We start from the raw sequence: 27,843 nt of genomic DNA, 5'->3' as shown, positions 1-27,843 counted from the left end.
CGCGGGCCTCTCACTGCTGTGGCCTCTCCCGTTGAGGAGCACAGGCTCCAGACGCACAGGCTCAGTGGCCATGGCTCATGGGCCCAGCCGCTCCGCGGCATATGGGATCTTCCCAGACCAGGACACGAACCTGTGTCCCCTGCATCGGCAGGCAGACTCTCAACCACTGCGCCACCAGGGAAGCCCAGCAGGCGGATTCTTAACCACTGCACCACCAGGGGAGTCCCGAATTGTACACTTTAAATGGGTGAATTGTATGTTATGTGAATTATACCTCAATAACACCATAACAACAAAAAAAGTTAATTGCAGTGCTAGATACATGCAAAGCAATCCAAGGATACCTCTCCTATCTTGGCAATTACAAGAAGACAAACGAAAATAAAAAGATTCATCCCTTTGTATCTCAGTTATCTATACTGACTGGTCTGTGTACATTTGAGGCTGGAAACTGGGTTGAATTTTTCTAGTCGTGTCAGGCATGATTTATATCCCCTTCCAATAAGCAGCATTCCTCCTTTGCACGTCTGCAAAAATCTCACGCAGGGCTTGGTGTGAAGGGGGCTTGATTCAAGAAAAGGACTAAAATACTCAGAAAAGGTCTTGCAACTGCAATTTTATTTTCTTTTGTGAAAATAAACAACTGGGAGTTTTAAATTGCTCCAAAAAACCCCATAAAAATGAAAAGAAATACACACAGAAGAAGCATGTGAGGTGATGGGGAAGGGAGGAGGGTCTTCAGAGCTTTGGCAGATTGCGCTAGCACGGACCTGGGTGACAGGAGCCAGACCTCGGAGCCAGGTCCTGTCTGCCACTCTGGGGCTGTGAGGGGACATCTCGACTGGTAAGGGGGTGGTACACAGGCTTCTTCACTGAGGAAGTGGCAGGCACCTTGAATCCCTTTAAATGCGGGGAAGAACCACTGCAGAGGACCTGTTCCCCCACCAAAAGCTGGAGACTGGGGCATTAGGGCCACTGAGGGAAAAGGGATGCTGGTGGAGACAAACGAGGCCGAGGTTTCTTCTTACATGGTGACAGCCTTACACTGGGCAGAGGACGAAGGTGAAGGCAAGAACCCACGGAGCTGAGCAAAGGAGAAAAACGTGGGCCCGGTAAAAGGGAATGTCCAGGAATGGGATGTAGATGAAGAGGCTGCGGGCTAGAAATGGCAGCAACGGCCAACATGCAGGCTGGGTGGGGGAAGCCGGGACGCGGGGGGGTGATGGGAAGCCGGGACGCGGGGGGTGATGGGAAGAGGCAGGAGGGCAGAGAGTCCAGGAGGTAGAGACAGAGGTGCCTTCTGCCCAGGTCCATCCACCGCTGCACATACAGGAAGAATAACACACTACTTTTCAGTTCTTGTTTTTTAAAGATTTTTGTTTTGTTTTGTTTTTTAAAAAAGCCTTAAGATCAGCTACTGGTTACATCTACAAAATGTAAAGTGCTGCTGTTACCAGTCACTTTACAGAACAGTCCAGAGTGGTCAAATATTGACCAATAAAGTTTCCTTTTTTTTTTCTTCTTCTTCTTCTGCATCATTACTACTCGATGAGTCACGTCACAGCCTGCATAGGTCAGTGGGCAGCTTAGTGGGCAGACTTGGTGACCAAGGAAAGAGGCTGGGCCTGGAGCACGGGGAGGGCCTGGTGGGCATGGAGCGTGGCTGGGAAGGAAGGGGGGGACGTCAGCAGAGCTGTGGGCACGGACCCAAGGGGGAGGGGCCGGGACAGGATGGGGGGCTGGCTGCCCATCTGGCCAGAGGAGGTGGCGGCAGCCTTCGCTGACAGGAAGGTAGCCGAGTGGAGAGCCAGCTGGGCCCGGGTCTCTGGCTTGGTGGTGAGGGAGAGGGGCTGGGCTTGCTCTGAGTGGGTGGCGGCCGGGGCAGCCGGGGAGGCCAAGGCCGTGGAGGGTGTGGCCGGCGAGTCCAGCATGCTGCCGTGGGAGGAGGCAGGACTGTCACAGGGCTTCTCAGGGGGCAGGTACTGGACACATGGCTTCTTGCTTTTGGAGGCCAGAGCACCTAGGGGAAATAAAAAAACCACACGAAAGAGTTAGCAGCTAGGAGCGCGGTGGGAGGTGGAGGTTGCTGAGGAAGCCCAGCTGTACACATCACCTCCGGAAACAAGAATGCGTACAGGGAGGGAAGTGAGAACCTGAAATGATGGCTATGGCTTTCAAGACACCTAGAGCACAGACAAGGGGCAATGCCCAAATGCCAAAGACTCATTCAGAACCTGCCTGGAAGGAAAATAGCTCAGCCTATCACATCTTCATCTTCCTGCTGAAATCTCATCATTCTGGGGATGGATCTCCACTCAATTTGCTTTAAGATCTTTGGTTTATGGTGCTGTCAGAGATAGTACAGCACCTGCTAAGCAACGTGGTATACAGTGGACTTTGCATCATATACATAGTTAGCTTACATGTACTCCTATGGAGATGAATACGCAAATTATGCAGATATTAGAAAGGTAGGAAAGGAGATAAAAAGAAAAGCAAGGTGATAAAAAGCACTTTAGGGGACTTCCCTGGCAGTCCAGGGTTCAGGACTTGGCGCTTTCACTGCTGTGGCCCTGGGTTTGATCCCTGGTCAGGGAACTAAGATCCCACAAGCTGGGTGGTGCAGCTCCCCCCCGCACCCCCCCCCCCCAAAAAAAAGCACTATAGATGGAACTAAACAAGTTCTGCACTTGTCCTGGAGTGAGCATGAGATGGGAGGCTTGACTGAAATACTGGTCACAGTGTGAGCATCTCTCTGCTGGGTGGGATTCTGCTGTAAAAAGATCCAGTATATATTTGTGGCACAAAGGGGCACCCCCCAATCCAAGTGAACAATTATTTCTGTTATTCGACCAAACAAACATTGGAAGAAAACCTGATTCTACTGGATTCACTGATAGGTGATATGTCCATCCCTAATGGGCTACCTTCCTAAGGGAATTTCAAGGATCATTTCAGTGACATTCAGTTTTTACCTTATGCATTGATTTTAGAACCTAACCCTCAAATAAGACACAACTCAACTGAATTGAAAAGAGCCTTCCAAGTGACAAAGTGCTGGACCGTTTAACAAGCAGAGTGACTGGAAAAATCCCTTCACTTCTTTGAGCCTCTTAACAGATCATCTCCAAAAAGGGGATGATAATAACACCCCCCCCGAGTGTACATAAGGCTGAGGCCTTGAAAATGGCAGCTATCATACGGCATTGTCACCGTGTCCATCAGAGTCCCGGGTACAAAGTACCGGCGGGTGTAGCTGGGATAGGGAAAAAGAAGTAAAGATGCAGGGCCCTCCTGTAGACTCACCGTCTGCCTCCTGGACTTGCTGCTGGGACTGGGTCTGGGACAGCTGCTTTTCTCGCTTCCTCTTCTTTTTCTTACCCTGAAAGATATAGCCAAAGGAAGAGGTAACCAGGGACAGAATAACCGGTTTTTCTGGTGGACTCCCAGCTATGAAGCAGGGAGACAGGATACTTCCTGCACTGGGCACCCAGATCACACTCCCCCCAGGAGCCTCACAAGGTGGCACAGTGAGACTTCCTGGAACACTGCTTCCCTCCCCCACTGGATCCCTTCCCTCCAGCTCCGGTGTCCTGGCTTTCTCAGAAGGCCTCATTCTTTTCCTGCCCTTCAGGCTGATTTTTCCATTTCTCTCCCTAGAACAGTGTAAGGTTCCTGATCTTTTCTGAGGGGTCCCAGGTCTCACTGAAAATCTAATGCAGCTGGGAATTCCCCCCAGCTGTCCAGTGGTTAGGACTCTGTGCTTTCACTGCCGAGGGCGTGGGTTCAATTGGGGGAAAAAACCCAAATAACCCCCAAAAAACTAACGTAGCTATGCAGCCTTTTGGCACAAAAAAAGCAAGTAACAGCATACATACAAAAACCTTCCCAGTTTCAGGAGTCATCAGAAATGCAGGCAGTGGCTTACACATTGGTCTCTGAGCCCCAGGTTGGGAACCCTTGGCTAGAGACACTGACCACAGAGCTAGCACACAGCTCACACTGCACCCTGAATTATGGAATTAAAGGCTGAGTCCACTTCCAATGGGACAGGCACAAATTTGATTCTGTCCCCAGGATACCAAACCATGGCCTTGTTGCCCTCCTGAGAACTAAAACGTCTTCCTTATTTCTAGAGAAATACAGACTTCTCCCTGGCCTCCCTGGAAGCTGACTCCGTTGACAGGGTCCTCTGTCAATGGAGTCAGCTTCCTTTGCCCCTCTTCCTCTTGCAGAGGCTGCTCCTGGTGTCTGATGGGCACGTACATAGTTGTCTCGGGCTGACCAGGTCGGGTAGAGCTGTGAGTGAAGCTGCCGCTCCTTCCGGGCCAGTTCATAGTACTTGGCCTGCTCTTCTCGGGACAGGTTGTGCCACTGCGGGAGAGAGGACCAGCGACGACAGAGCGGTGAGCGTGGGGGACGCTGAGCCACACAGCCTGGAGCACAAGGGCAGGCCTTACCTTTCTCCCCAGGATCTGGTTAATGGCTGCACTTTCCTTCAGGGTGCACTCGGCCACCACCTTGGCCCTCATCTCCTTCATATATAACATGAAGGCATTAAGAGGCTTCTTCACGTGGGGTTTCTTTTCTTCCTCTTTTTTCACTGTGACGGGTGATTTCCTGGGAAGTCATAAGGCTGTAGGTTAGCTGGTATCAGCTGTCATCTCTCTAGGAAGCTAAGGGCTGTCTGCCTCTGGGGAGGGGAGATGCTGTTGCTTGGACGATAATGTAAGTTGCCCGGGGTTGCTTTCAGAGCCTGAGCACCTAGTACGTAGCCTCTGACAGACCTCCGGCCATATTCCAGGAAAGGACAACTTCCTGACAATGGAACGGAGGGTGGTGGTGAGAGCTGGGATGCGCTGGCCGCAGGGGAGAAAGAGGAGGGGGCAGGGCACTTTAGGCAGAAACGGAGAGAGGAGGTCTCCTCGGCTATGAGGCACCGACTTTGGCTTTCCTGCTGTCTTTATGGCACAGTGGACAAAGCACAGGCCTTGGTGCTGGGTACAGCTCTGCCACCGGTCAGCCATGTGACCTTGAGAATATTCTCCTTTCTGGGGCCTTACCATTTTCGAGTGTATGGGGGGCGGGGTGGGAGGGGGAGAAGGAAGCTAAAAGCTCTCTCAGGTTCTCTTTCAGCCTCAAAGTCCTGGTTGTAAAACTTTCCTTAATGTGAGAAGAGATGCACGGTGTCTCTGAGAGGATGGGAACTCCAGGGGTCAAAGGGAACAGTTCCCAAGGGAGAGGGTGTAGTTGAGGAAGCTGCCAGGCTGCTCAGAGACTGGCCACCCCCCATCAGGCTGCCTGTTACTCACGCGATCACGGCCGGGCTCAGGCTGGGGGGCGCCGGTTCCTGCTTGACGATGGGGGAGACGATAGCGGGGTGGGGGATCCCTGAGGTGGGCAGACCAGGATGGGCCGGAGCCACCATGTGAGGGGAGAACCGACTGGAAACCAGGCTATGTACCAGATGGAAACAAAGACAACAGAGGGATTCAGGCAGAATGCTTGTCACCCACAGAGGATGTGGCGGGCCCCCAGTCTTGACGGCGGAGGCGTGTAAACACCTCTGCTGTGGCAGTGTTGGAGCAACGGAAGGCCATGCGCTGACCTCGACAGAACTGGTTTGGGAAACACCCAACAAACCTCTCTTCCCCCACAAGCGTGCAGGTTTCCTATATCTGGTGCTGAAAGCAGGTAGGATGAAAAACACAAAAGAAGATGCAGCGGGTCTGAGGCCAGAGTACACAGGGGGGAAAGAAGGGCTTAGGCTGTGGGTTGCACTTCTTTTGTCACCGGCGGTACCACTGTCAGGTAGATCGGCTACTGAGACAGAAATCCCCTTTCGCTGTTCCCCTCTCCTGACATCATTGCAGGAACAATTAATCTCCCAGCTTCAGAGTGATGTACTCAAAATGCTTCAGTGCCACAAAGCCAAGCCCAGCCCAGCCCGTGAGGGGACGTGCAGGAGGGTTGAGTGTGAGGGCTTTGAAATGCTTCTCTTAGAGAGATGGGGCAAGAGTGGGCTGAGCCTATGGTCTCCATCCCCACCTTATCAGAGAGGCGGGAGGAAAGGTGAGCGCCTGCCTCCTCGCTTACTGCCAAAAGAAAGCTGTGTAACGGTCAGAAATGGCAGGGACGCTGGTAGACAACCATTCCCTGCACTGCCACTTCCTGCTCACAGCTTCAGTCCCAGGACTCACCTGGACATTGAGGCATTCATGGCGAGCGCAGGGTAGGGGTGCCGGAAGCCGCCGGGAGGAAGGGAGTACATGGGCTGTCCTTGCCTATAAGGGCCAGGTGCAAGGAAATCTGGTCAGCAAATTGGCTAAAATGGGAATGTTCAGGACAGGGAAGGAGAGGCGGTTGGGAAGAAAGGATGATAAGTAAAGGCAGGAAGTAGGAAGGAAGAGTTGGGGGGACACTGCCCTGGGGAGAGCAGGGAGGTCTGAGTCCTGGGCTTTGGTGAGAGGGCTCCACGTGGGGGAGGGGGGGCGTCTGTATACAGACCACCAGGACCGGCTGGAGGTACAGAAGTTAGAACTCAGCATAAGGAAGGAGGGAGGGTAAGAAAGGCTGTAAGTTTCCTTACTGTGGGACGAGCCAGCCGAGGGGATGGGGGATTTGCCCGACAGCTCCGGGAGACAGTGGGTAATACGGAGACAGCTCAGATGGGTGAGGGGGCCGGGGGATTCCTGCTTCCAAAGAGAGATGTGTCAGACAATTCCTTGGCCCTACATTAACACCTTAAAATAATATCAAACAGGAGGTTCCTTGCCCTATATTCCCAGGTGCCCTGGAGCTTGGAAGGCCCTTTCTTTTATTATCCCTGCCCTCTGTCACCAGTAACTTCCAGCTGCTCGTACAGGAGTCGTCCAAGACACAGGCAGGAAATTTTGGACTGAGAGACCCAAGATATCCCCAGAGTCATCAGCTAGAAAAGCTGCCTCATTCATGGAAAGACAAACTTTGGATCTCTGTTCCACATTTGTCCTCCTTATTATCTGTAACTCATAGTAGCTGTGATTTCTCAAGAGGAGCTCCAAAAATGCTTTGACCCATGGAAACGCTATGGGAATTTTATGAAGACTCTGGCTCCCTCTGGGATGGAGTTTGGGTGAGCAAGTTAAAAACAACAAGTCAACTCAGTCTACTGCTTTATAGCTATACTTATGTCTGGCTAGACTGTTTACTTCCATATGTTCAGTCTGGGGCCTAGATTTTGGTTTAAGGAGGCACAGCCTGCAGCCGGCTAGACTTCAAAGTCAATGAGAAAGGAGATTTTTTCCCCCCCTTCCAGGTCATTCCAATCTTAAAGTTTTAAGACATTCTAACGTAGAAGCAGCAGTGGCAGAGCAACACCAAATGCTTGCTGTGGAGCCAGGCCCTGTGCATCATCTCATTTAATCTCCTTTCATCCTCACAATGACCCAGTGATGCAGAAGGGACACGTAAGGCACTGATGAGCGAACTGAAAAGGCTAAACTTAGTGGGCAGGGTTAGAGACAACTGAGAGTTGGAGACATGGTTTGAACCCAGGTCTGTCCGATTCCAGGGCTGAAATACTCCCCGAAAAGAAAAGCCCGCCCCCACTGGAGCTGTGGAGCTGGTCCAGCCTGAGCGGGCCCTGACTCACCTGTCTTTGGATCGATCTCTGGGGAGAGGTGTGTGGGGGGGGAGCCAGGGGAGAAGTGGTCGTTGCTGTAGGTGATGAGGGGCGTCAACGGGTGCATGTGGTGCGGGTGCTGAACAACAGGAACTTTATTGGACTGAAAGACAGAGAGAAAAAGACTAGGGACAGTTGCCAAGGAGACGGAGAGTACGGGCAGACCTCAGAGCCACTGCAGGTTCCGTTTACTGCTTTATTTGCAGTAAAGCAAATCACACACACTTTTTGGTTTCCCGGTGCATAAATCTTTTTTTTTTTTTTTTAAAAAGAAATTTCTTCTTTTTTTGGCTGTGCTGCACGGCATGTGGGATCTCAGTTCCCTGACCAGGGATGGAATCTGCACCCCCTACAGTGGAAAAGCAGAGTCTTAACCACTGGACCGGCAGGGAAGTCCCTCCCAGTGCGAATAAAAGTTATGTTTACACCGTACTGTAGTCTGTTAAGTGTGCAATGGCATTATGTCTAAAAAAAATATGCACATACCCTAATTGAAAATACTTCGTCAAAAGGTGCTATCATCTGAGCCTTCAGTGAGTTGTAATCTTTTTGCAATAGTGACATCAAAGATCAGTGATCACAGGTCAGCCTAAAAATTATAATGAATACATTTGAAATATGGCGAGAATTACTGAAATGTGACCCAGAGACACAAAGTGAGCAAAGGCTGTTGGAAAAATGATGCCGACAGACTTGATGGATGCAAGATTGCTAGAAACCTTCAATTCATAAAAAATGTAATATCTGCGAAGCACAGTAAAGTACAATAAAACAAGATATGCCTGTAAAACCTATTGTTGTGTACTTGGTTGAATAGATACCAGGTGTTTTCCATGCAACATGCCATTCAGCCCTCGAAGGGTACTTGAGAGAAAGCAGCGGTCTATACAGCAGAGAAAGAACCAACAGAATTAGAGAAGGGATTACATCCACCCTCCTACGTACCCTCTTCACAACAGCCCAGCGTTACTCAATTCATGTGTACTACGTGGTGCTAAATGCTACAGGCTGCTGAATTATGAACCGTGCTCTATGTAATCTCAGTGACTTTAGAACACACGCTTTCCTTTTCAGTTTTTTTCTTTTTTCTTCTTTTTGGCTGCATTGTGCAGCATGAGGGATCTTAGTTCCCCGACCAGGGATCAAACCCATGACCCCGGCAACAGAAGCGCAGAGTCTTAACCACTGGACCGCCAGGGAAGTCCCTCAACATACGCTTTCCAAATGAACTTCCTAGAAAGGGTAGCTCATAGGTTCACATCTGACACTGGTAACAGAGCAGTGAGGGAACTGTCACCATCAGACCTCATATAACCAGTTGTCATGTACAGGGTTTACAGATACCACCAAGAGCACTTAAAACAGTTCTCCCTGGAGAGTCTCAAACACTCTACTGACCTAATTATCACATTTCATTTACAATACCAGAGAGCGTAAGGAGTACATTTTGCATGACTGTTAAGAAAGCAAAAACACTGGCATGTCACCAACACATCCTGCTTCAGAAACGTTAAAAAACGGAAAAACCTGCGTGTCCTGGAATTACTAAACTGAATTAATTTTTAATTGTCTTGACATAATCTGACTTAACAATAAAGATTTTTATTATAAAAATGGCTATCGTCCTTATTATAACCTAGCAAAAAAGCTATGATTATCTTCATTTGAGGAATGAGGAAACTGAGTGGGGAAAGATTAAGTAACTTAGCCTGAGCCACAGGGCCAGTAAGTGGTAGAACTGGATTCCTATCAGCCCTTTACGGTTCTAACAAACCACGGTGTCTTCTCTTGCACTTCCTGGCACCTCAACAGCCTAATCAAAACATCTGTCAGAGAAAGGACTGACACACATTTTTTCGGATAATAAGGTAAATGAGTTACAAGTGGAGAAGAGATTTATTAAAAAAGAGATTCGTAAACAGGATGATGATTTGGTGGCATCTCACGGGCCAGATTTCCAAACTTCTGTCTTCCCAGTTGAATGTTTCGTTTCATAGGTTCCTGAGCCCTTCAGCCTTTCACTCAGTGCCCCTTGGGTGCTCATCATGCAAGCAACTACATGTACATCTCCTAGGCGCTCGTGTGCTGACAGTAATCTTGCTCCATTTTCAGTACGCTAAGCAGAGATGAGAGGCAGAGTCCTGGAGCAAGGCCTAGAACCCAGGGGCCCAGCTCTCAGACTCACAGAAGTGAGACCAAGAATGCAGATGGTTCATAACCAAAACCACTAGGTGGCGCTGGCACACGGCTGGACCCTGCTGGTACCTCACCTTGAACAACTTCCTATCACCACCCTTAGTGGGCTCATTTGACATTGCACAGTAAATTCTAAAATTCTTTTCTTCTTACTGTTTTCACCTGTTCCCTCACTGGCTTTTGAAGAGGTCTCCACGTTCATGAACATACCGCACAAAGAAGAGTACAAAAAAATTATTTTAAGGTCAGATTTCTAGGATCCTGATGCAACTCAATGATGCACTGAGGTTTCCCCGGAAACAGCTTTGTCTAAAGGGTGATTTTTAGTATCATAAAAGGAATAGAATTATTACTAAAGTGACAGTAAATGATAAAAAGAATTACACAAAATGATTACAATTTTTAAAAAACACATAAATTCTATGATTAAAAAAAAAGACTAGAGGCAGTTCCCTGGTGGTCCGGTGGTTAGGACTCGGTGCTTCACTACCATGGGCTGGGGTTCAATCCCTGGTTGGGGAACTAAGATCTCATCCCACCAGCAGTGCAGCGCAGTGGAAGAAAAAACAAACAAAAAGACTAGAAGCACACCAAAACATAAACAGTAAGTATATTTGAGTGGTGGGACTACAGGTGGTTTTGTTTTTCTTATTTCCCTTTCTGTATTTTCCAATTTAATTATTACCTACTTAAAACTATACTTACGATGAACACAAATTTCCTAAGAAAGAAATACAAACTATATTATAAAACATTTAGAAAACACAATCACACACACACACACAAAAGCCAAAAAAACTCCAGAATCACACTAGCCTAACCCAGTCACTATTATCATTTTGGCATATCTCCATTCATTTAGACTTCTTGTACATCTGTTTTTCATTTATAGCTATCTTTTTTTAAATGTAAAATTCCAGCTTTATTGAGGTATAACTGACAAATAAGATTGTTATATATTTAATGTGTACTATGTGATGATTGGATATATGTACACAGAGCCATCTTAAAATACTTAAGAGTATTACGAATCCTGACTGGCCATGTGCTCTTGAGTTTGGCTTCATCAGAAACTGACAAACAGGACTAAAGGTCTGGAAGGCTCGGGTTCAAGATGGTGGAGAAGAAGGACATGTGCTCACTCCCTCTTGCGAGAGCACCGGAATCACAACTAACTGATGAACAATCATTGACAGGAAGACACTGGAACTCACCAAAAAAGACACCCCACATCCAAAGACAAAGGAGAAGCCGCAATGAGACGGTAGGAGGAGCGCAATCACAGTAAAATCAAATCCCATAACTGCTGAGTGGGTGACTCACAGACTGGAGAACACTTAATACCACGGAAGTCCACCCACTGGAGTGAAGGTTCTGAGCCCCACGTCAGGCTTCCCAACACGGGGGTCAGCAACGGGAGGAGGAATTTCCAGAGAATCAGACTTTGAAGGCTAGAGGGATTGACTGCAGGACTTCGATAGGACTGGGGGAAACAGAGACTCCACTCTTGGAGGGGACGCACAAAGTAGTGTGTGCATCGGGACCCGGGGAAGGAGCAGTGACCCCACAGGAGACTGAACCAGACCTACCTGCTAGTGTTGGAGGGTCTCCTGCAGAGGCGGGGGATGGCTGTGGCTCACCGTGGGGACAAGGACACTGGCAGCAGAAGTTCTAGGAAGTACTCCTTCACATAAGCCCTCCTGGAGTCTGCCATTAGCCTCACCAAAGAGCCTGTAGGCTCCAGTGCTGGGTCGCCTCAGGTCAAACAACCAACAGGGAGGAAACTCAGCCCCACCCATCAGCAGACAAGCAGATTAAAGTTTCACTGAGCTCTGCCCACCAGAGCAACACCCAGCTCTACCCACCACCAGTCCCTCCCATCAGGAAACATGTACAGCCCTCTTCGATAGCCTCATCCACCAGAGGGCAGACAGCAGAAGCAAGAAGGACTACAATCCTGCAGCCTGTCAAAAGAAAGCTGGAGTAGCAATACTCATAGCAGATAAAATAGACTTTAAAATAATGTGACAAGAGACAAGGAAGGACACTACATAATGATCAAGGGATCAATCCAAGAAGAAGATATAACAATTATAAATATATATGCACCCAACATAGGAGCACCTCAATACACAAGGCAACTGCTAACAGCTCTAAAAGAGGAAATCGACAGAAACACAATAACATTGGGGCACTTTAACACCTCACTTACACCAGTGGACAGATCATCCAAACAGAAAATTAATAAGGAAACAGAAGCTTTAAATGACATAATAGACCAGATAGATTTAATTGATATTTATAGGACATTCCATCCCCAAACAGCAGATTACACTTTCTTCTCAAGTGTGCACGGAACATTCTCCAGGATAGATCACATCTTGGGTCACAAATCAAGCCTCAGTAAATTTAAGAAAACTGAAATCATATCAAGCATCTTTTATGACCACAATGCTATGAGATCAGAAATCAATTATAGGGAAAAAAATGCAAAAAACACCAACACATGGAGGCTAAACATATGTTACTAAATAACCAAGGGATCACTGAAGAAATCAAAGAGGAACTCAAAAAATACCTAGAGACAAATGACAATGAAAACACGACGATCCAAAACCTATGGGATGCAGCAAAAGCAGTTCTAAGAGGGAAGTTTATAGCAATACAAGCCTACTCAAGAAACAAGAAAAAGAAAAAAAAAGAAGAAAAACCTCAAATAAACAATCTAACCTTACACCTAAAGGAACTAGAGAAAGAAGAACAGACAAAACCCAAAGTTAGCAGAAGGAAAGAAATCATAAAGATCAGAGGAGAAATAAATGAAATAGAAACAAAGAAAACAATAGCAAAGATCAATAAAACTAAAAGTTGGTTCTTCAAGAAGATAAACAAGACTGACAAACCATTAACCAGACTCATCAAGAAAAAGAGGGAGAGGACTCAAATCATAACAAACAACCCAATCCAAAAATGGGCAAAAGACCCAAATAGATATTTCTGCAAAGAAGACATAGGGATGGCTAAGAAGCACATGAAAAGCTGCTCAAGATCACTAATTATTAGAGAAATGCAAATCAAAACTGCAGTGAGGTATCACCTCACACCAGTTAGAATGGGCATCATCAGAAAATCTACACAAAACAAATGCTGGAAAGTGTGTGGAGAAAAGGGAACCTTCTTGCACTATTGGTGGGAATGTAAATTGATACAACCACTATGGAGAACAGTATAGGTTCCTTAAAAAACTAAAAATAGAATTACCATATGATCCAGCAATCCCACTACTGGGCATATACCCAGAGAAAACCATAATTCAAAAAGACACATGCACCCCAATGTTCATTACAGCACTATTTACAAGAGCCAGGTCATGGAAGCAAACTCTATGCCCACTGACAGACGAATGGATAAAGAAGATGTGGTACATATATAAAATGGAATATTATTCAGCCATAAAAAGGAACAAAATTGGGTCATTTGTAGAGACGTGGATGGACCTAGTGACTGTCATACAGAGTGATGTAAGTCAGAAATAGAAAAACAGGGGCTTCCCTGGTGGCGCAGTGGTTGAGAGTCAGCCTGCCGATTTAAAATGGAATATTATTCAGCCATAAAAAGGAACAAAATTGGGTCATTTGTAGAGACGTGGATGGACCTAGTGACTGTCATACAGAGTGATGTAAGTCAGAAATAGAAAAACAAATATCGTATATTAATGCATATATGTGGAACCTAGAAATATGGTACAGATGAACTGGTTTGCAGGGCAGAAATTGAGACACAGATGTAGAGAACAAATGTATGGACACCAACGGGGGAAAGCGGCAGTGGGTGGGGGTGGTGGTGTGATGAATTGGGAGATTGGGATTGACATGTATACACTGATGTGTATAAGAACCTGCTGTATAAAAAAATAAAATAAAATTCAAAAAAATAATAAAAGAAAAAACAAGGGAAGGGGTGTTGGGAAGATAGATGAAATAAACAGCAAAATACTGACGGTTGTTAAGGCTAGGAGATGGGCACATGGGATTTCTTTGTACTGTCTGGTTTTGTATATGGTTGGACAATTTTGCAATAAAATTTTTAGAAAGAAAAAAACAAAGAAACTGGCAAACAGCACCGAATGGGTGGAGAGTTAAGTACAAAGCAGAAATATGTGAGTTATATCTAAAATGCAGGTCTCCTCACTTTAACACTCCGTGAGTTACTAGTATTGGTTCCCATTAGGTGGCGTCATTTTCCAAAAAATGGACTGGAAGGTGGTGGGGTTCTCAGAAAGAAAAAGGAAGGTAGACTTTTCCTTGGTCAGCCTGGGAAGATGAGGCCTCTGGGACTGATTAGCAAAAATCACTCCTTTCAGGGCTGACTCAGGCAAAGCTCTCCTAGGAGGCTACCCTCCCAAGAAAAGTTCCCGCTCTTTTTGCTCCTTCGCTGTCCCCAGGGGCAGGATGTCCACAGCATAAACACAGGCCAAGGGCAGGAATGTTGAGAACCAACACACACCTCTCTGTGGACAGCTTGCTCTGCAGTGCAAAGAGCACGCCCAACCCAGAGTACAGGTGTTCCCTGGGCAAGGTAGCCGAGTCCAGTTTTATCCAAAGAAGAGCATCTCAGAGCCACCTTGGACCTGAATCCTTCCAGCCCATCACGTAGACCCACCCCTTTCCCAGCTCAAGTGTTTCTTGTCTGTTTTGGTCTGTTTCTAGGGTTGGTCCAAGCCAAAGTTCTCCCTGAAACTCCTGGTCCTGAGGAAGCAATTCATCCTCTCTTCTACGGTTCATGACTTTCTTCCAAGTTCTAAGTAAAGCCCACGCACCACCACAGATGGACCAGCCACCTCTCCACAAACCATCCTTCCATGAGGCCCTGCCACTCTCCACTGCCTGCTTCTCTCAGTAACTGGCTTGAGGCCTTCACAAAGCCTCTTGCCCCGAGTGTTAATTCACTACCTCCTTTTCTTCCTGATCTGAATTTCAGCGATAAGAAGGATAACGTTTTTTAGATCAGGCAAAGAGGAGCCTTAATTCTGTGGTATCACCTACAAAGCAGACACAGACCACCGAACAGGCTGCCCAGAAAAGATCCTCAGAGGTGCACCGGGTTGCTAACTGTACCTGACTTTATATGTTTAAGAAATATGCTCGGGGCTCCCCTGGTGGCGCAGTGGTTGAGAATCTGCCTGCCAATGCAGGGGACACGGGTTCGAGCCCTGGTCTGGGAAGATCCCACATGCCGCGGAGCAACCGGGCCCGTGAGCCACAACAACTGAGCCTGCGCATCTGGAGCCTGTGCTCCGCAACAAGAGAGGACGCGACAGTGAGAGGGCCCGCGCACCGCGACGAAGCGGGGCCCCCGCTTGCCGCAACTAGAGAAAGCCCTTGCACAAATGAAGACCCAACACAGCAAAAATAAATAAATAAATTAATTAAAAAAAAAAAAAAGCTCTATCCACAATCAATCGTCTGTTTAGTGGTTGAGAAAACCGTCTCTTTTAGTGGGCCAGAACTGTTTTTTCAAGAGATTATGTGCTCAAATGCAGGACTTGGGGGAAAAAGGAAACTGGTTTGTTCCTAAAATACCAGTCCAGTCACAGCGGTGGATTTATAATATAAGCAGGGGCAAACAGGAACTTAATTAAAGTTGAGGGAAAAAACTCCTAATTCTCTCTGTGTGTACACATACACCACTCTCTAACAAATACTACTTTAAAGGCGAAATGTAAGCTCTTTGCCAATTCTGTCATCGTATCCTATTAAAGAAAGGAAATTTGAACATGTCTCCTATACAGAATTTTCGAGAGAAATGGAAATTCACACTTTTATTTATTGGGTAAATGTTTGTGGAGACTGTCTACACAGCAAGGACCGAGTTGGGCAGTCAAAGGGCTGGAGGCCAACAAGCAGAGGTGGAAAGAACCTGGGTCTCTGACGACACGGCTGGGTTGCTGATCTAATTGGCCCTGCAGAAAATACGGATCACAGGCATTTATGCTGCATCAACTATGTGCCAGGCACAGTTCTAGGTCTCGTGAACGCACTAGAGCATCTTGTCTTTTTAGACAAAAATACCTATCCTTGCATTAGGTACATTCTAATTGGACAGACAGACAGACAATAAGCCAAATAAATAACTAAAATATTAGATAGTGATAAATGTTAAGGAGAAAAATCAAGTCAGGGACGGCAGATAAGAAGCGAGGCAGGAGTGGTTATAAGTTACACACGCTGACCAGGGAAGGCCTCAATGAGAAAATGACTTTTGAATGAATACATGAAGGCAGTGGAGTGAGGTGTGTGGGCATGAGAGGGAAGGGTGTTTTGGCAGAAGGCACCCAGCGCATTGGCTCCGAGGTGGGCAGGGTGCTCCACGTGTTTGAGGAACCCCTGGGAAGCCAGTGGACTGGAGCGCAGAGAAGAAAATGATGGGATGAGAGTCTATATTAACGTACTAACAAATATTCTCTGAGCTCCTCACAGGTGGCAAGCAGTAAGCTGAAGGCTCTGAAAGATGTGAAGATAAACCAGGGTCTCTGTAGGGCAGCAGCAGAGAGAAAACGCTGCAAGGAATTAGAAGGTGCTTTAGGTCCTTCTTGGAAGCAGTGGTACATTTCTGAGGTCTTTGCAAATTGGACTGGGCACAAAATTCTTGGTATAAATCTTTCCTTATCAAGACTCTCCCTTTTCTACTGTTTGCTGGCATTAAAGGCAGCAAAAGAGAATCCAGAGTTTACCTTTATTTTTGTTCCTTTGACACTGGCCTTTTCCTTCCTGCATAGCTACTTGTAGGAAGAAAAAAACAAATCAAACCCTTACGGTTCAGACTGTTGCCAGGACGTGTCTAGGTAAATGTCAATTTTCATTTACTTTGTAGAATTCAGGTGAGTGCTTTCAAGCTATACGCTTGAGGTTTTTTATTTATTTACTTGTTTTTTATTTTTTGGACATGCCGTGCAGCATGTGGGATCTTAGTTCCCCGACCAGGGATGGAACCCATGGCCCCTGCAGTGGAAGCGCGGAGTCTTAACCACTGGACTGCCAGGGAAGTCCCTAGTTGTTGTTTTTTTTTTTTTTTTCCGGTATGCGGGCCTCTCACTGTTGTGGCCTCTCCCGTTGCGGAGCACAGGCTCCGGATGCGCAGGCTCAGCCGTCATGGCTCACGGGCCCAGCCGCTCCGCGGCATGTGGGATCTTCCTGGACCGGGGCACGAACCCGTGTCCCCTGCATCGGCAGGCGGACTCTCGACCGCTGCGCCACCAGGGAAGCCCCCTAGTTTTTGTTTTTAAAGCCCAGTTTCACTTTCTTATTGCCCACTGCCGTTTTTATTGGTTGTGTGGTCTCTTCTTCAGGAACACTATTTGTAGACTGGTTTTTAGCTTCTGTCCTCTATCACCATCTTTTTCATCTGTGTCATCAGTGCACAGACCTGACTTGCCACGATGTCCATTCCGCTCTTCACTAAGAGTAATGAGCTGGGAGACACAGGTAAGGTTTCCCAAAAGCTAAATCTCAGTAGCAGAAACTAATAAAGGAATGATGGAGGTCGATAATCTTCAATGCCTGCCATGAATCGTGGGTGCAAGTTTGATGAGAAACAGGGCATTTATGTAACTTCAAAGCCTCTCCCTACAGAGCGCTTATTAATTACAAAGGGAAAGAATAACCTCACAGAGGAAACACATGTCAGACACCACCTTAATCAAATGATCAAAGCCAGCATCACCGACTTTGGGACAAATGGACAATAAATAAATAAGAACAAATGGACATCGGACTCCCAAGGTGATGCACGGAGAGGCGCACATCAGTGCGGTGGTGTTCTTGCCAAAAAAGCGCAACCCGAATCTGACCATGAGGAAACCTCAGACAAACCCAAATGGAGGGACATTCTACAAAATAGCTGGTCTGTACTTCTCCAAAGATGTCAAGGTCAGGAAAGAGAAAGGCTAAGGAACTCTGTGAGATTAAAGGAGACTAAAGGACTGGCAATGAAATGTAACCTGTGATCCTGGGTTGAACTGTGGACCAAGAAACACATACAGCTTAACAGACACTACTGGGACATTTACTGAAATTTGAATATATATTGTGGGTTAGGTAATATGAAATGTTAATTTCTTGATTTTGAAAACTGTACTGTGGTCATTGTAAGATACTGTCTTTCTTCTTAAGAAATACATCTGAAGTATTTAGGGGTAAAGGGACACAATGTTTCCAACTTACTGGCAAATTGTTAAGAAAAACTCATATATACTGCATGTGTCTGTGTGTGTGTGTGTGAGAGAGAGAGAGAGAGAGAGAGAGGGAGAGAGAGAGAGGGAGGGAGTGCAGGGTGGGCAAGGGATGGGGCAAAATCTCTGGATCTAGATAAAAAGTATATGGGAGTTCGTTGTATTATTCTTGCAATTTTTCTGAAAGTTTAAACTTATATCCAAATAAAAAGCGAATACTGTGTAGTAGGAATTGAAATCAGCACTGGAGGCAGAGTGGAGTAGCAACAGGCTATATGATGAGTTTTGGGGTCTACACAGGTATATTTATAAGATGGAGAAACTATATAATTTAAAAAGGGAAACTTCGATGAATGTTTTTAATCGAGAGCCGGCATGCTGATCAAAGTCAGGCTTCTCAGCTCTCAGCTCAGCTACTTCTTCGGAGCAGTGAGACAGTCACCCTTTAGGAGGGCTTCCAGGCCCTGCCTTCCATTAGCCATTGGATACAAAGCTCTGCGCCTTGCTTCTGAGTGGGGCCCAAAGCTTAGTGCTAAAACAGGGTGTTCACTATGGTTAAAAGAAGTATTCAGTCATCATCTAGAAAGCAAGTTACAGGTGTGCATACACACAGACGAGACTGAAATAACATGCTTGTGGGTTGTGGGATTACAGGTCTTTTTCTGTGTACTTTTGCATTTTCCCAAGTGTTCCACACACGTGCATGACTTTTCTGGTTTCAAAAACGATTTAATTAGGGACTTCCCCGATGGTTCAGTGGTTAAGACTCCATGCTTTCAACACAGGGGGTGCAGGTCCGATTCTTGGTCGGGGAACTAAGATCCCACATGCCACACGGTGTGGTCAAAAAATTAAAAAAAAAAAAAAAAAAAAGATTTAATTAAAAATCCTGAACGAGAAGAGGAATTGGACTCAGGGGCAGAGAGGGGTTCAGAAGTGGGCATCTACCTTTCCCCAGATCACTGATTCTCCATCCATTCACAAATGCTTCCTGAGTACCTATGCTGTGCCAGGCATCATGACAGGTGCCAGGTAAACAAACGTGAACAAAAGAGTCGAGAGTCCTATCTTTGGGTTGGTTATACTCTGGAAGCGCGTCTATTTGTTTTGTGTGGTTGGACGCAGCGTTCCGGGGAGAGAGTGGAGGGAATGACACGGAGCAGGCACGTGGGCCACAGTGAGGGATCAGGGTAACACTCTACACTCAGGGATACTTAGTTTTTAGAGCTTGTTTCAAAGGCATAAAAATTCAAGTGGTAATAACACGTAATTCCATCCCCACCCTGGCCCAGTTGCGGCTTATTTGTACACATTTCCCCGACAGGCAGCTTCGACACGACTCACTGCATCTCTCCAAGTATGCAGGCTGTTTCCTCCATTCGCCCTTCTCCCAGGGCCAAACTCATCTCAAAATATTCTGCTCGTGATTCCAAAAGGAATTCCATAATCCAGTGTTTTCATTTTTCTAATAAAAAAAGCCAGCTGGGCTTCCCTGGTGGCGCAGCGGTTGAGAGTCCGCCTGCCGATGCAGGGGACACGGGTTCGTGCCCCGGTCCGGGAGGATCCCACATGCCGCGGAGCGGCTGGGCCCGTGAGCCATGGCCGCTGAGCCTGCGTGTCCGGAGCCTGTGCTCCGCAACGGAAGAGGCCACAGCAGTGAGAGGGCCGCGCACCACAAAAAAAAAAAAAAAAAAAAAAAAGCCAGCGTCCAAACCTCCGACTACTTCCGGTAACCTGCTTCTCCGCTTACGCCTGCAGCCTACAGAATCCGGCATCTAATAAACTGGGATGGTCTCTGGTCCCTCCTTCCCTTTTGCCTCTGATATGCGCTGAGGGCATATCAGATTCTCCATTCTGGCTGCCCCTTAGAATCTTCCAGGGAGCTTAGAAAACTAAGATACCAGCCCCACCCCAGACCAGTTAAATCATATCCTTGAGAGAGCAGATGCTAAATTCTCCAGGCTTATTACCTCCGTTACCTTTGCAATGTGTCTATTTGATCTGGCACTTAATAATTTGAGCCTTCATCACCTCTTAGTCTGCTAAATGAACAGTATTTTAATTGTTCTTTCCCTCTCTTCATCAAAGCAGTGCTAGTGGTGGTGCTGGTGATAGTGGCAAGCTAGCCACCACTGAGTCTTATTCTGTGCAAGTTACAATTCTAAACTCATTACAATGCACGGCCTCATTTTCACACAACTCTGAGGTCAAGTCCTCTTCTAATTCCTGTTTTATAGATGAGGAAACCAAGGCAAAGAGAGATGAGGTAATTTCCTGCAGCTGCACAAGTAGGAAGAGGTGGAGGTGGGATTCAAGCCCACTTTATTAAACAACCTCCAACACACAGGCATCTCAGGTCTGGCTCCTACATACACGTACACACGTGTCTCTCAGAAGTTAGAATGAGAAGGCCTGACTTGAAAATGGAGAATGGCGGTCTTCTCCCAGTCTACAGAATTTCAAGTTAATGTTAAGGTTTTCTCCCATGAATGTTCTTTAAGTTTTTGAGGTCTGTTTATCTATATTAGAGTACAGAGTGTAATAATATACAACTTACTAGAAAAGTATCCATTTTGCTGTCTACCATGTAATGTATCCACTGTTCCCGGTTTTCCACTCTCAGACAAAACGTAAGCCCCTGCTCCACCGCAGTCCTGAGATCATATCCGTATAACACACATCTGAAGTGGCTGTAGGTTTGCCTGGCAGTGGGAACTATGGGTAGAGAACCTTGTTAAGAGCTTAGGGATTTCATATATTTTCATGCCACTTACAATGAGATAATAAGTGAGGATGAGTAGCTGATTTATTTAAGGAAAAGAATCCAGAAAGAAAATGGAAGCTTAGGGCAAAAAAACCCTTGATAATGTCTATTAATACAGTCTCCCGGAGCCAATGAAAGAATTATAGGAAGCAGAGGGCTGAGAAAAAGTTGGGCAAATGACTAGACTAGGTATCAGATGGCAAATGGATCGGGGATGGAGGTGGAAGGTCTAGCTCTTGCGTGAAGTTGGGCGGTGAACATCAGAAGGGAAATAACATGATGCATCACAGGAGGCGGAGGGCCATACACAGGCTTTTTATTTCATTTTTCAGAGCTGGATTGCTCTGCAACAGGGAGGATGGGAAACTCAAAGAGTCCGTGTGTTAATTTTAAAGAGAATTCACTTCCTCTAAACATAAATGAAGATTTGAGAAGATACGAAGACAGTATGTGAAGGATACTGGCTGGGGGATGCCACAGGATGGGTGGGGTGCGATTTGAAACAGAGACAGCTGTGCTGGGAGGGGACAAGCCAACTTTGTTGGGGGGTGGGGGTGGGGGTTGGGATGCCATGTCCTCCACAATGACTGACCACTAGAGGGCGCCTGTACCTCGCGCTCGGCCATCCCAAGCTGTCCTGGAATCTGGAGGGCCACAGGCCCTACAGGCTTACTCAGGACTTGGTGACTGGCCACAGACCTCTCAGGGCAGCCTGCACAGGACGGCTGGCCCTGTTGCTCACTGGTTTCTCCTAGAGATTGTGAAACAGCAATCCCCACGTGTCTCCCCAGTGGATGGCTATGACGGTCACCTCAGAACTACACATGACATTGCTTTGTGAACCACCAAGGGCTCTGCCACTGTAAGCTGGTGTCATGATTCCTGGAAATCACACGGGCTCACTGTGCCATTATGTATCTCTCTACGTATACCTTCCTTCTCCTCAACTAGGCTCTAAGCTTCTAACGAAAAAGGGCTATGAGGATATCTTAAAACGTCCTGAAGGAGATGAAATACTATGTCTGGACTTGCTTGAAAACAACCCAGTGTGGCTGAAGGGAACCACTGAAATTTGCCCTAATAAAGTTTTAGAAGCATCATGTATTCCCAGGTCTCCCTGTCTGTAAAATGGATGAGTCACACCAGCTGGGGTTCCTTCTAATTGGACCCTCTGTGTTTCTAAGATCCACTGCACAGGGGACAACAACAGTTAGCTTGTGAGGCATGTGGGTTGCCCCAAGCTCTTAAGAAAGTCCAGGAAAAGGGGGTGCAGGGTCCCGGCTGGGAACATCTCCTGTCCTAACGATTTCAGTCTGTTGCAAGCCCAGGTGAGGAGACCTGTCAGATCCCATTTCTCTTCCTCCTGGGACACACCAGACCTTCCTTTGTGGCTGTGTTGCCTCGGACCTTGGCAGGAAGGCCTCAGTTGCCCCTCGGGATTTTTGTTTGCCTATGTTTTAATTTAATTCTTTTCTCTAACATCCTTTATAGAAGAGCCTCTTCAAGTGTCGCCATGCAGCTCTGCAGGAGAATCGGGGGCTGCTGACGGAGCTCCAGCGGGAAAGAAACGAGAACATGGAGAATGCCACTGCTCAGGTGGGCAGCAGGGGAGGACGGGGGTCACCAGCCAGGGGCAGCGCTGGCGTTTCCGATCTCACAACATGCCGGGTGGTATGAACGTGTGCCGAGGTGGCAGTGATGGGGGCGTGCACGGGCAACACCCTAACTGTTGTGCCCCTGACTCGTTCGGCTCACACACTTGGGGCAATACTTGCTAGAACTGCGGGAAGGTGGAGGCAGGGACATGGGACAAGACAGTGAGAGTGTCCCTTCCATGCTTTAAGGAGAAACGGACTTACCAAGTGTGCTGGGGACGGTGACCTGGTATCCTTGACCGTGGCGCTGGCGGGGACATCGAGGAGGGGCCATTTCATCTGCAGGTACTGCACAGGGGACAGAAAAGAATGCAGCTGGTAAGCGGGGGCCTCTTGTGCACCCCAAGTGAGCAGGGAGGCGCTCTGTGGTGTGGGAGTACGACCGTGGCTTATTTTACCTGCACGCTCCTTACTGTGTCAATGGCCAGAGATCAGAAGAGTGCAGAGCATACATTGACAACCACTACTGCCACCAGCCCCTCTGTCCTTCTGGGGTAAAAACATGACAGCACAACTGACCAAAGTATTCGAAGACCCTATTGGTGAGGGTCTTTAGTGGTGGGACAAGCAAGGCGCATCAAGGGACCCAGGGCTCCCAGATGGTGATCCTGCCTGTTCATTTCCATCTCTTACAGCAGCACGGGCACAACACTCCCCAGGAGATAAACAGCCTCTCCAGAACTATCTGGTGAACGAATGAATAAAAACCATCTGCCTGACACTTCCAGGGTCACGACTAATATCTGTGCATATGCAAGATGTGGATCTTTACTTCTTGTAGTGTTTCTCGATCCTGAAAAGATTTTCCAGTACCCTACCCTCTCCCATGTATTACTGCAAAAAAACCAAATCAAACAATAAATCCCCAACACACACACACACACACACACACACACTGTCTTTAAACGAAAAGCCTCTCCTCAACCCCAGCATGGCAGGGTGTTGGGCAAGAGTCTGGGAGAGAATGGGTGGAGAGGCAGTGACGGGCTCTGGAGTTGAGAGTTCATAGGTTCAGGTTCTCACTCTGCCGATTATGCTGCGTGACCCTGGATAAGCATCTTAACAACTCTGAGCCTCAGTTTCTTCGTCCATAAAGCAAGGTGATTATCACTAACTTTATACGTTGTTAGAAGGATTAGGGACAATGTCTAGTATTGAACACAGTGCTGTGCACGTGGAAGACATTTGATAAATGGAAGCTATTATTTTCCTAAGCAAACCATTAGTCTTTGCCAGGAGCAAAATACACATGTTGTCCGAGTGTCAACACTGATATGGTGCTTCTGGGCAGCAGACCAGCCATGCAGCCTCTTTGCAGAGTTCTTGAGGCCACTTTGAAAATTCGAGCTCTCATAGAATGTGGTGGCTCCAGGAAGAGTTTCCCAAGGAGACAGAAAGAAGTCTTTGAATCATCCCTTGCTCTGGTCATTCAATTTCAGGGGAGGGGGAGAAAAATCATGATTTGGCCTTGAGCTCTGAGCACAGGTCAGGAAAGGAGGATGGGCAGTGCCCCTTTACTCTCCATCAACCACAAAAATTGACTGAGAGGGCAGGGGCTGGGCTTTCCAAAAGGTATCCACAGGCAGGAATAATAACCCAAGGACACATCTGCCAAGGGCCAGCGAGTGGCAGAAACAGCAGCTGGGATGGGCCAAGGATGCCTGGCCATGGGAGGTGGGAATGAATAAGGACTGCTCCACTCGGGACCCTCTGGTGCCCTGCCCCTCCCCGCAACTGAATGTCATCTCTATCCCTGTGCTTTGCTGATCCTATCTGCTTCCTTCCTTCACACCCTCACTCACCTATTTCCCTTCCCAGGAGCCTACACTTCCTAGATGAACTAACCGCGATTTAAATGCCGTTGGCAAGTTAATAGCACTGGACAAACATCGGTCTAGTGAGTTAAACTCATTTCCTCAGTGAACAACAACATTTGTGCTACGGTGGCAGTTTTCAAAGCAGACTTACACACGTAAACCAGTTTAATCTCCACAGCATCCCTGCTACGACAAGTCACGGTGACTGTCCTAATTTTCCGACGAGCTAATGGAGGTAAATTCAGGGTGAAGGACTTGCCTGCCCACGTCGTGAGGAGTTGGAGCTGAGGTCTCTTGACTTCCAATCCCACACTCTTCGCCACAACACGAGTCATAAAGCTTTTCATAACACTGTCCTCTTGAACATTCCACTGCCCCCCCCCCCCCCCCACAGCCTTTGCTCTGATGGCCTTTTCTCTCTCCTTTTCTGTCTCGCACAGGGTTGGCCACCCAGAAGCTGAATGAATACATACACGGCCATGTTCTCCTGTAGGGACACTTGAGGTGGCTGGAGCTTACTTACCCTCGAGTGCTAGCCATCACACTCATTTCTCTACAAGCAATAAAAGGTGCTAAGGAGAAGCGTCCCAAATCCACCCCTCGCCACATGAAACACAAAAGAAGTGTTCCTAAAATCCATCAACTCTACCAGCATCTGATTCCCTATTTAGAGTCACAAAGATCTGGACTGAACACTTCTTCACTCTTGTTGCTTACCAGGAATGTTTCTTAGACCACGTCAGGGTGGCCCAGAGAAATCGATCTGAATCCTGGTTTGGGACAGGGCTGCAGTTTTGGGTCTTTAAGAATACTACCCGCTGACCTTATGGGCTGTTAGACATAGCAGGCTTGTAGGGTGCTGGCACAGAGTTTCTCAACCGTGGCGCTGTTGACATTTTGGGCTAGAGAATTCTTTGTCGTGGGGCTGTCCTGTGCATCTTAGGATGTTTACCAGCATCCCTGGCTTTACCTCCTAGAATCCAGGGATGCTGCTAAACATCCCTGCCAGTAGCTCCCACTCTCCGGCCCAGTTGTGATGAGCAAAAATGTCTCCAGACTTTGCTAAATATCTCCTGGAGGGGCAAAACTGCCCCCCCCCCCCCAGTGAGAACCACTGCTCTAGTGGTTGAGGAGCTGGTACCCACTATACTATAAGATGCATGAGGGTCCACATGCCTTGGTACTGGGGCGATCAATGTACAAACATACATATAAAACATACACACACGCATAATAAGGGTTTTTAGTAGTAGCTACTATTTATGATTGTCTATCATGTGCTTGGTGGTTACGTACCCCCCAAGACGTCTGGGCTTCTGACGGGAGGAAACCACAGTAGCCTCTTCTCCCCTTAAGGTCCACTCATTTTTAAAAAATTGAAGTATAGTTGACTTACAATGTCAGTTTCTGGTGCACAGCTAAGTGATTTAGTTATACATGTACATGTATATTCTTTTTCTTTATAGGTTATTACAAGATATTAAATATAGTTCCCTGTGCTATACAGTAGGACCTTGTTTATCTATTTTATATACGGTAGTTTGTATCTGCTAATCCCAAGCTCTTAAGTTAGCCCGCTCCCACCCCATTTCCCCTTTGGTAACCATAAATTTGTTTCCTATGTCTGTGAGTCTGTTTCTGTTTTGTAAATAAGTTCCTTTGTATCGTATTTTAGATTTCCACATGTAAGTGATATCATATGACATTTGTCTTTCTCTGTCTGACTTACTTCACTTAGTACGATCATCTCCAGGTCCATCCATGTTGCTGCAAACGGCATTACTTCATTCTTTTCTTTTTATGGCCGAGTAATATTCCATTGTATATATGTACCACATCCTCTTTATCGATTCATCTGTCAATGTACCTTTAGGTTGCTTCCATGTCTTGGCTATTGTAAATAGTGCTGCTATGAACATAGGGGTGCATGTATCTTGTCAAATTACAGTTTTCTCCAGATACATGCCCAGGACTGGGATTGCTGGATCATATGGTAACTCTATTTTTAGTTTTTTTTTAAGGAACCTTCATACTGTTTCCCATAGTGGCTGCAGCAATTTATATTTCTACCAACAGCATCGGAGGGTTCCCTTGTCTCTACAAAGGGGCCACTCTCACTCATTAATTTTAATGAAACCTGGAGGCTTGGAGGGTGGGTGAAAATTTTTAGCCCCGTCCACTGCTGAAGTCTGGCTCCTTACCGATAAGACAGGCGTGGAGAGGTGGTGCTGGGAATAGTGTACGTCTTCCCAGGATCCTTCCTGCTCCAGTCGATGACGGGGGCTGGGGGTGTGTGCCTGTGTTCAGACAGGACTTCATTCCGAGTCGTAGGGAAGTGGAGGGCTGTCACTTCCCCCTTTCCACTTTTCTGCTTTTTTTAAGATTTTGAAACCAGTGGTGGGAGTAGGGGATGGGAGAAGACCTGTTAAGAGTTGGAGTCCCTGCAGCTTAGTCATGGAAGGCCTCTGGATTGTAATTCTGAGGAAAGGAGCATTCTAAAGGGACAGCTGAGCTTCCCAGAACCATGAGTTGGGGCAGAAGGAGGCAGCAACACCGCTTATAACCCTTCCCAGCCTCCTTCCCAGAAATCTGGAGGTGGCTGTGCAGTTCTGAATTCCTAGGTCAGGCTCAGCCCAACGATCAGCTGAAATAAATCTCTCTTGGCTGTAATTCTCATGTGCGGCCAGCCCCGCAGGGCTAATCACTCATTGGTGGGGAGCATGTTCTTGTGGATTAAGAGATGTGTGGCTAAGCCTAGATTCCCTGCACAGTAATGGCATGTGGGCAAATTAAAACTGCTGGCTTCTCCAAGCCCAGGCTAGGCTCCATCCAACTGGCCACAACTGGCTCCTGACCAGTCTATCATGGCCAGACTTCAGCACCTCCCTCCTGGGGGGCGCGCACCGTGATGGAACGCATGGGACCCGTGTGGCATCAATGCACTAACGGCCAAGCAACAGCAGTAGCCACCACGTATGGGATAAGCGCTCTCTTCTGATTCTCAAAAAACAGAAAGAAGAAACTAAACCCAAATGGTGAGGACTGCTAACCCTCAATTTACAAATGCTACTGAACATGCCGTTGTGTGCGATGACTCTCTGAGACAGGCCGACAGGCAGTTTACCAATCTTACTGAATCTGGGAAACTCTTTTTGTGGGACTGGAGTTCCGTGGAATGCACTTGGGGAAGTCCTTTTTTTTTTTTTGGCGACGCCGCGTGGCACGTGGGATCTTATTTCCCCGACCAGAGATCAAACCCATGTCCCCTGCAATGGACGCTTGGAGTTTTAACCACTGGACCACTGGGGAAGTCCCCTCCCCCCGTTTTTTTTATAGTTCGTTTACAATGTCATGTTAGTTTCAAGTGTAGAGCACAGTGATTCAGTCATACATACCTATATATGGGAAGTTCTGCTATTGTGGTTCACAGTTAAGTATAGTGAGGCTGTGGTTTAGAACCTGTGTTTACCTTGTTAAGGAAGGATGATTCTGTTCCTTTTTTTTTTTTTTTTTTTTTT

At 47.1% G+C, this 27,843-nt stretch overlaps 1 protein-coding gene across 2 annotated transcripts in view; it reads right to left on the bottom strand.

The window, feature by feature from the left end:
• Nucleotides 1-612: 612 nt before the first annotated feature.
• Nucleotides 613-27,843, bottom strand: part of TCF7L1 (transcription factor 7 like 1) — a 155,322-nt gene continuing 128,091 nt past the window's right edge. Inside the window, exons 3-11 of one of the 2 annotated variants that reach the window (XM_024744005.1) lie at nucleotides 22,713-22,796; nucleotides 7,634-7,766; nucleotides 6,590-6,692; nucleotides 6,201-6,284; nucleotides 5,313-5,456; nucleotides 4,461-4,620; nucleotides 4,267-4,374; nucleotides 3,307-3,382; nucleotides 613-2,020 (exon numbers count right to left, since the gene is read on the bottom strand). In XM_024744005.1, the coding sequence (XP_024599773.1) occupies nucleotides 1,587-2,020; nucleotides 3,307-3,382; nucleotides 4,267-4,374; nucleotides 4,461-4,620; nucleotides 5,313-5,456; nucleotides 6,201-6,284; nucleotides 6,590-6,692; nucleotides 7,634-7,766; nucleotides 22,713-22,796 (1,326 nt within the window). In that variant the 3' untranslated portion in view covers nucleotides 613-1,586. Of the gene's footprint in view, nucleotides 2,021-3,306; nucleotides 3,383-4,266; nucleotides 4,375-4,460; nucleotides 4,621-5,312; nucleotides 5,457-6,200; nucleotides 6,285-6,589; nucleotides 6,693-7,633; nucleotides 7,767-11,448; nucleotides 11,503-22,712; nucleotides 22,797-27,843 lie in introns of those variants that run through there. The other variant, XM_024744007.1, reaches the window with a different exon arrangement.

This window comes from Neophocaena asiaeorientalis, unplaced genomic scaffold, assembly GCF_003031525.2.
Source record: "Neophocaena asiaeorientalis asiaeorientalis breed wild unplaced genomic scaffold, Neophocaena_asiaeorientalis_V1.1 scaffold114, whole genome shotgun sequence".
Classification (NCBI taxonomy): Eukaryota; Metazoa; Chordata; class Mammalia; order Artiodactyla; family Phocoenidae; genus Neophocaena; species Neophocaena asiaeorientalis.
The sequence above is the reverse complement of the archived record's forward strand: the minus strand, read 5'-3'. Positions and strand labels throughout refer to the sequence as shown.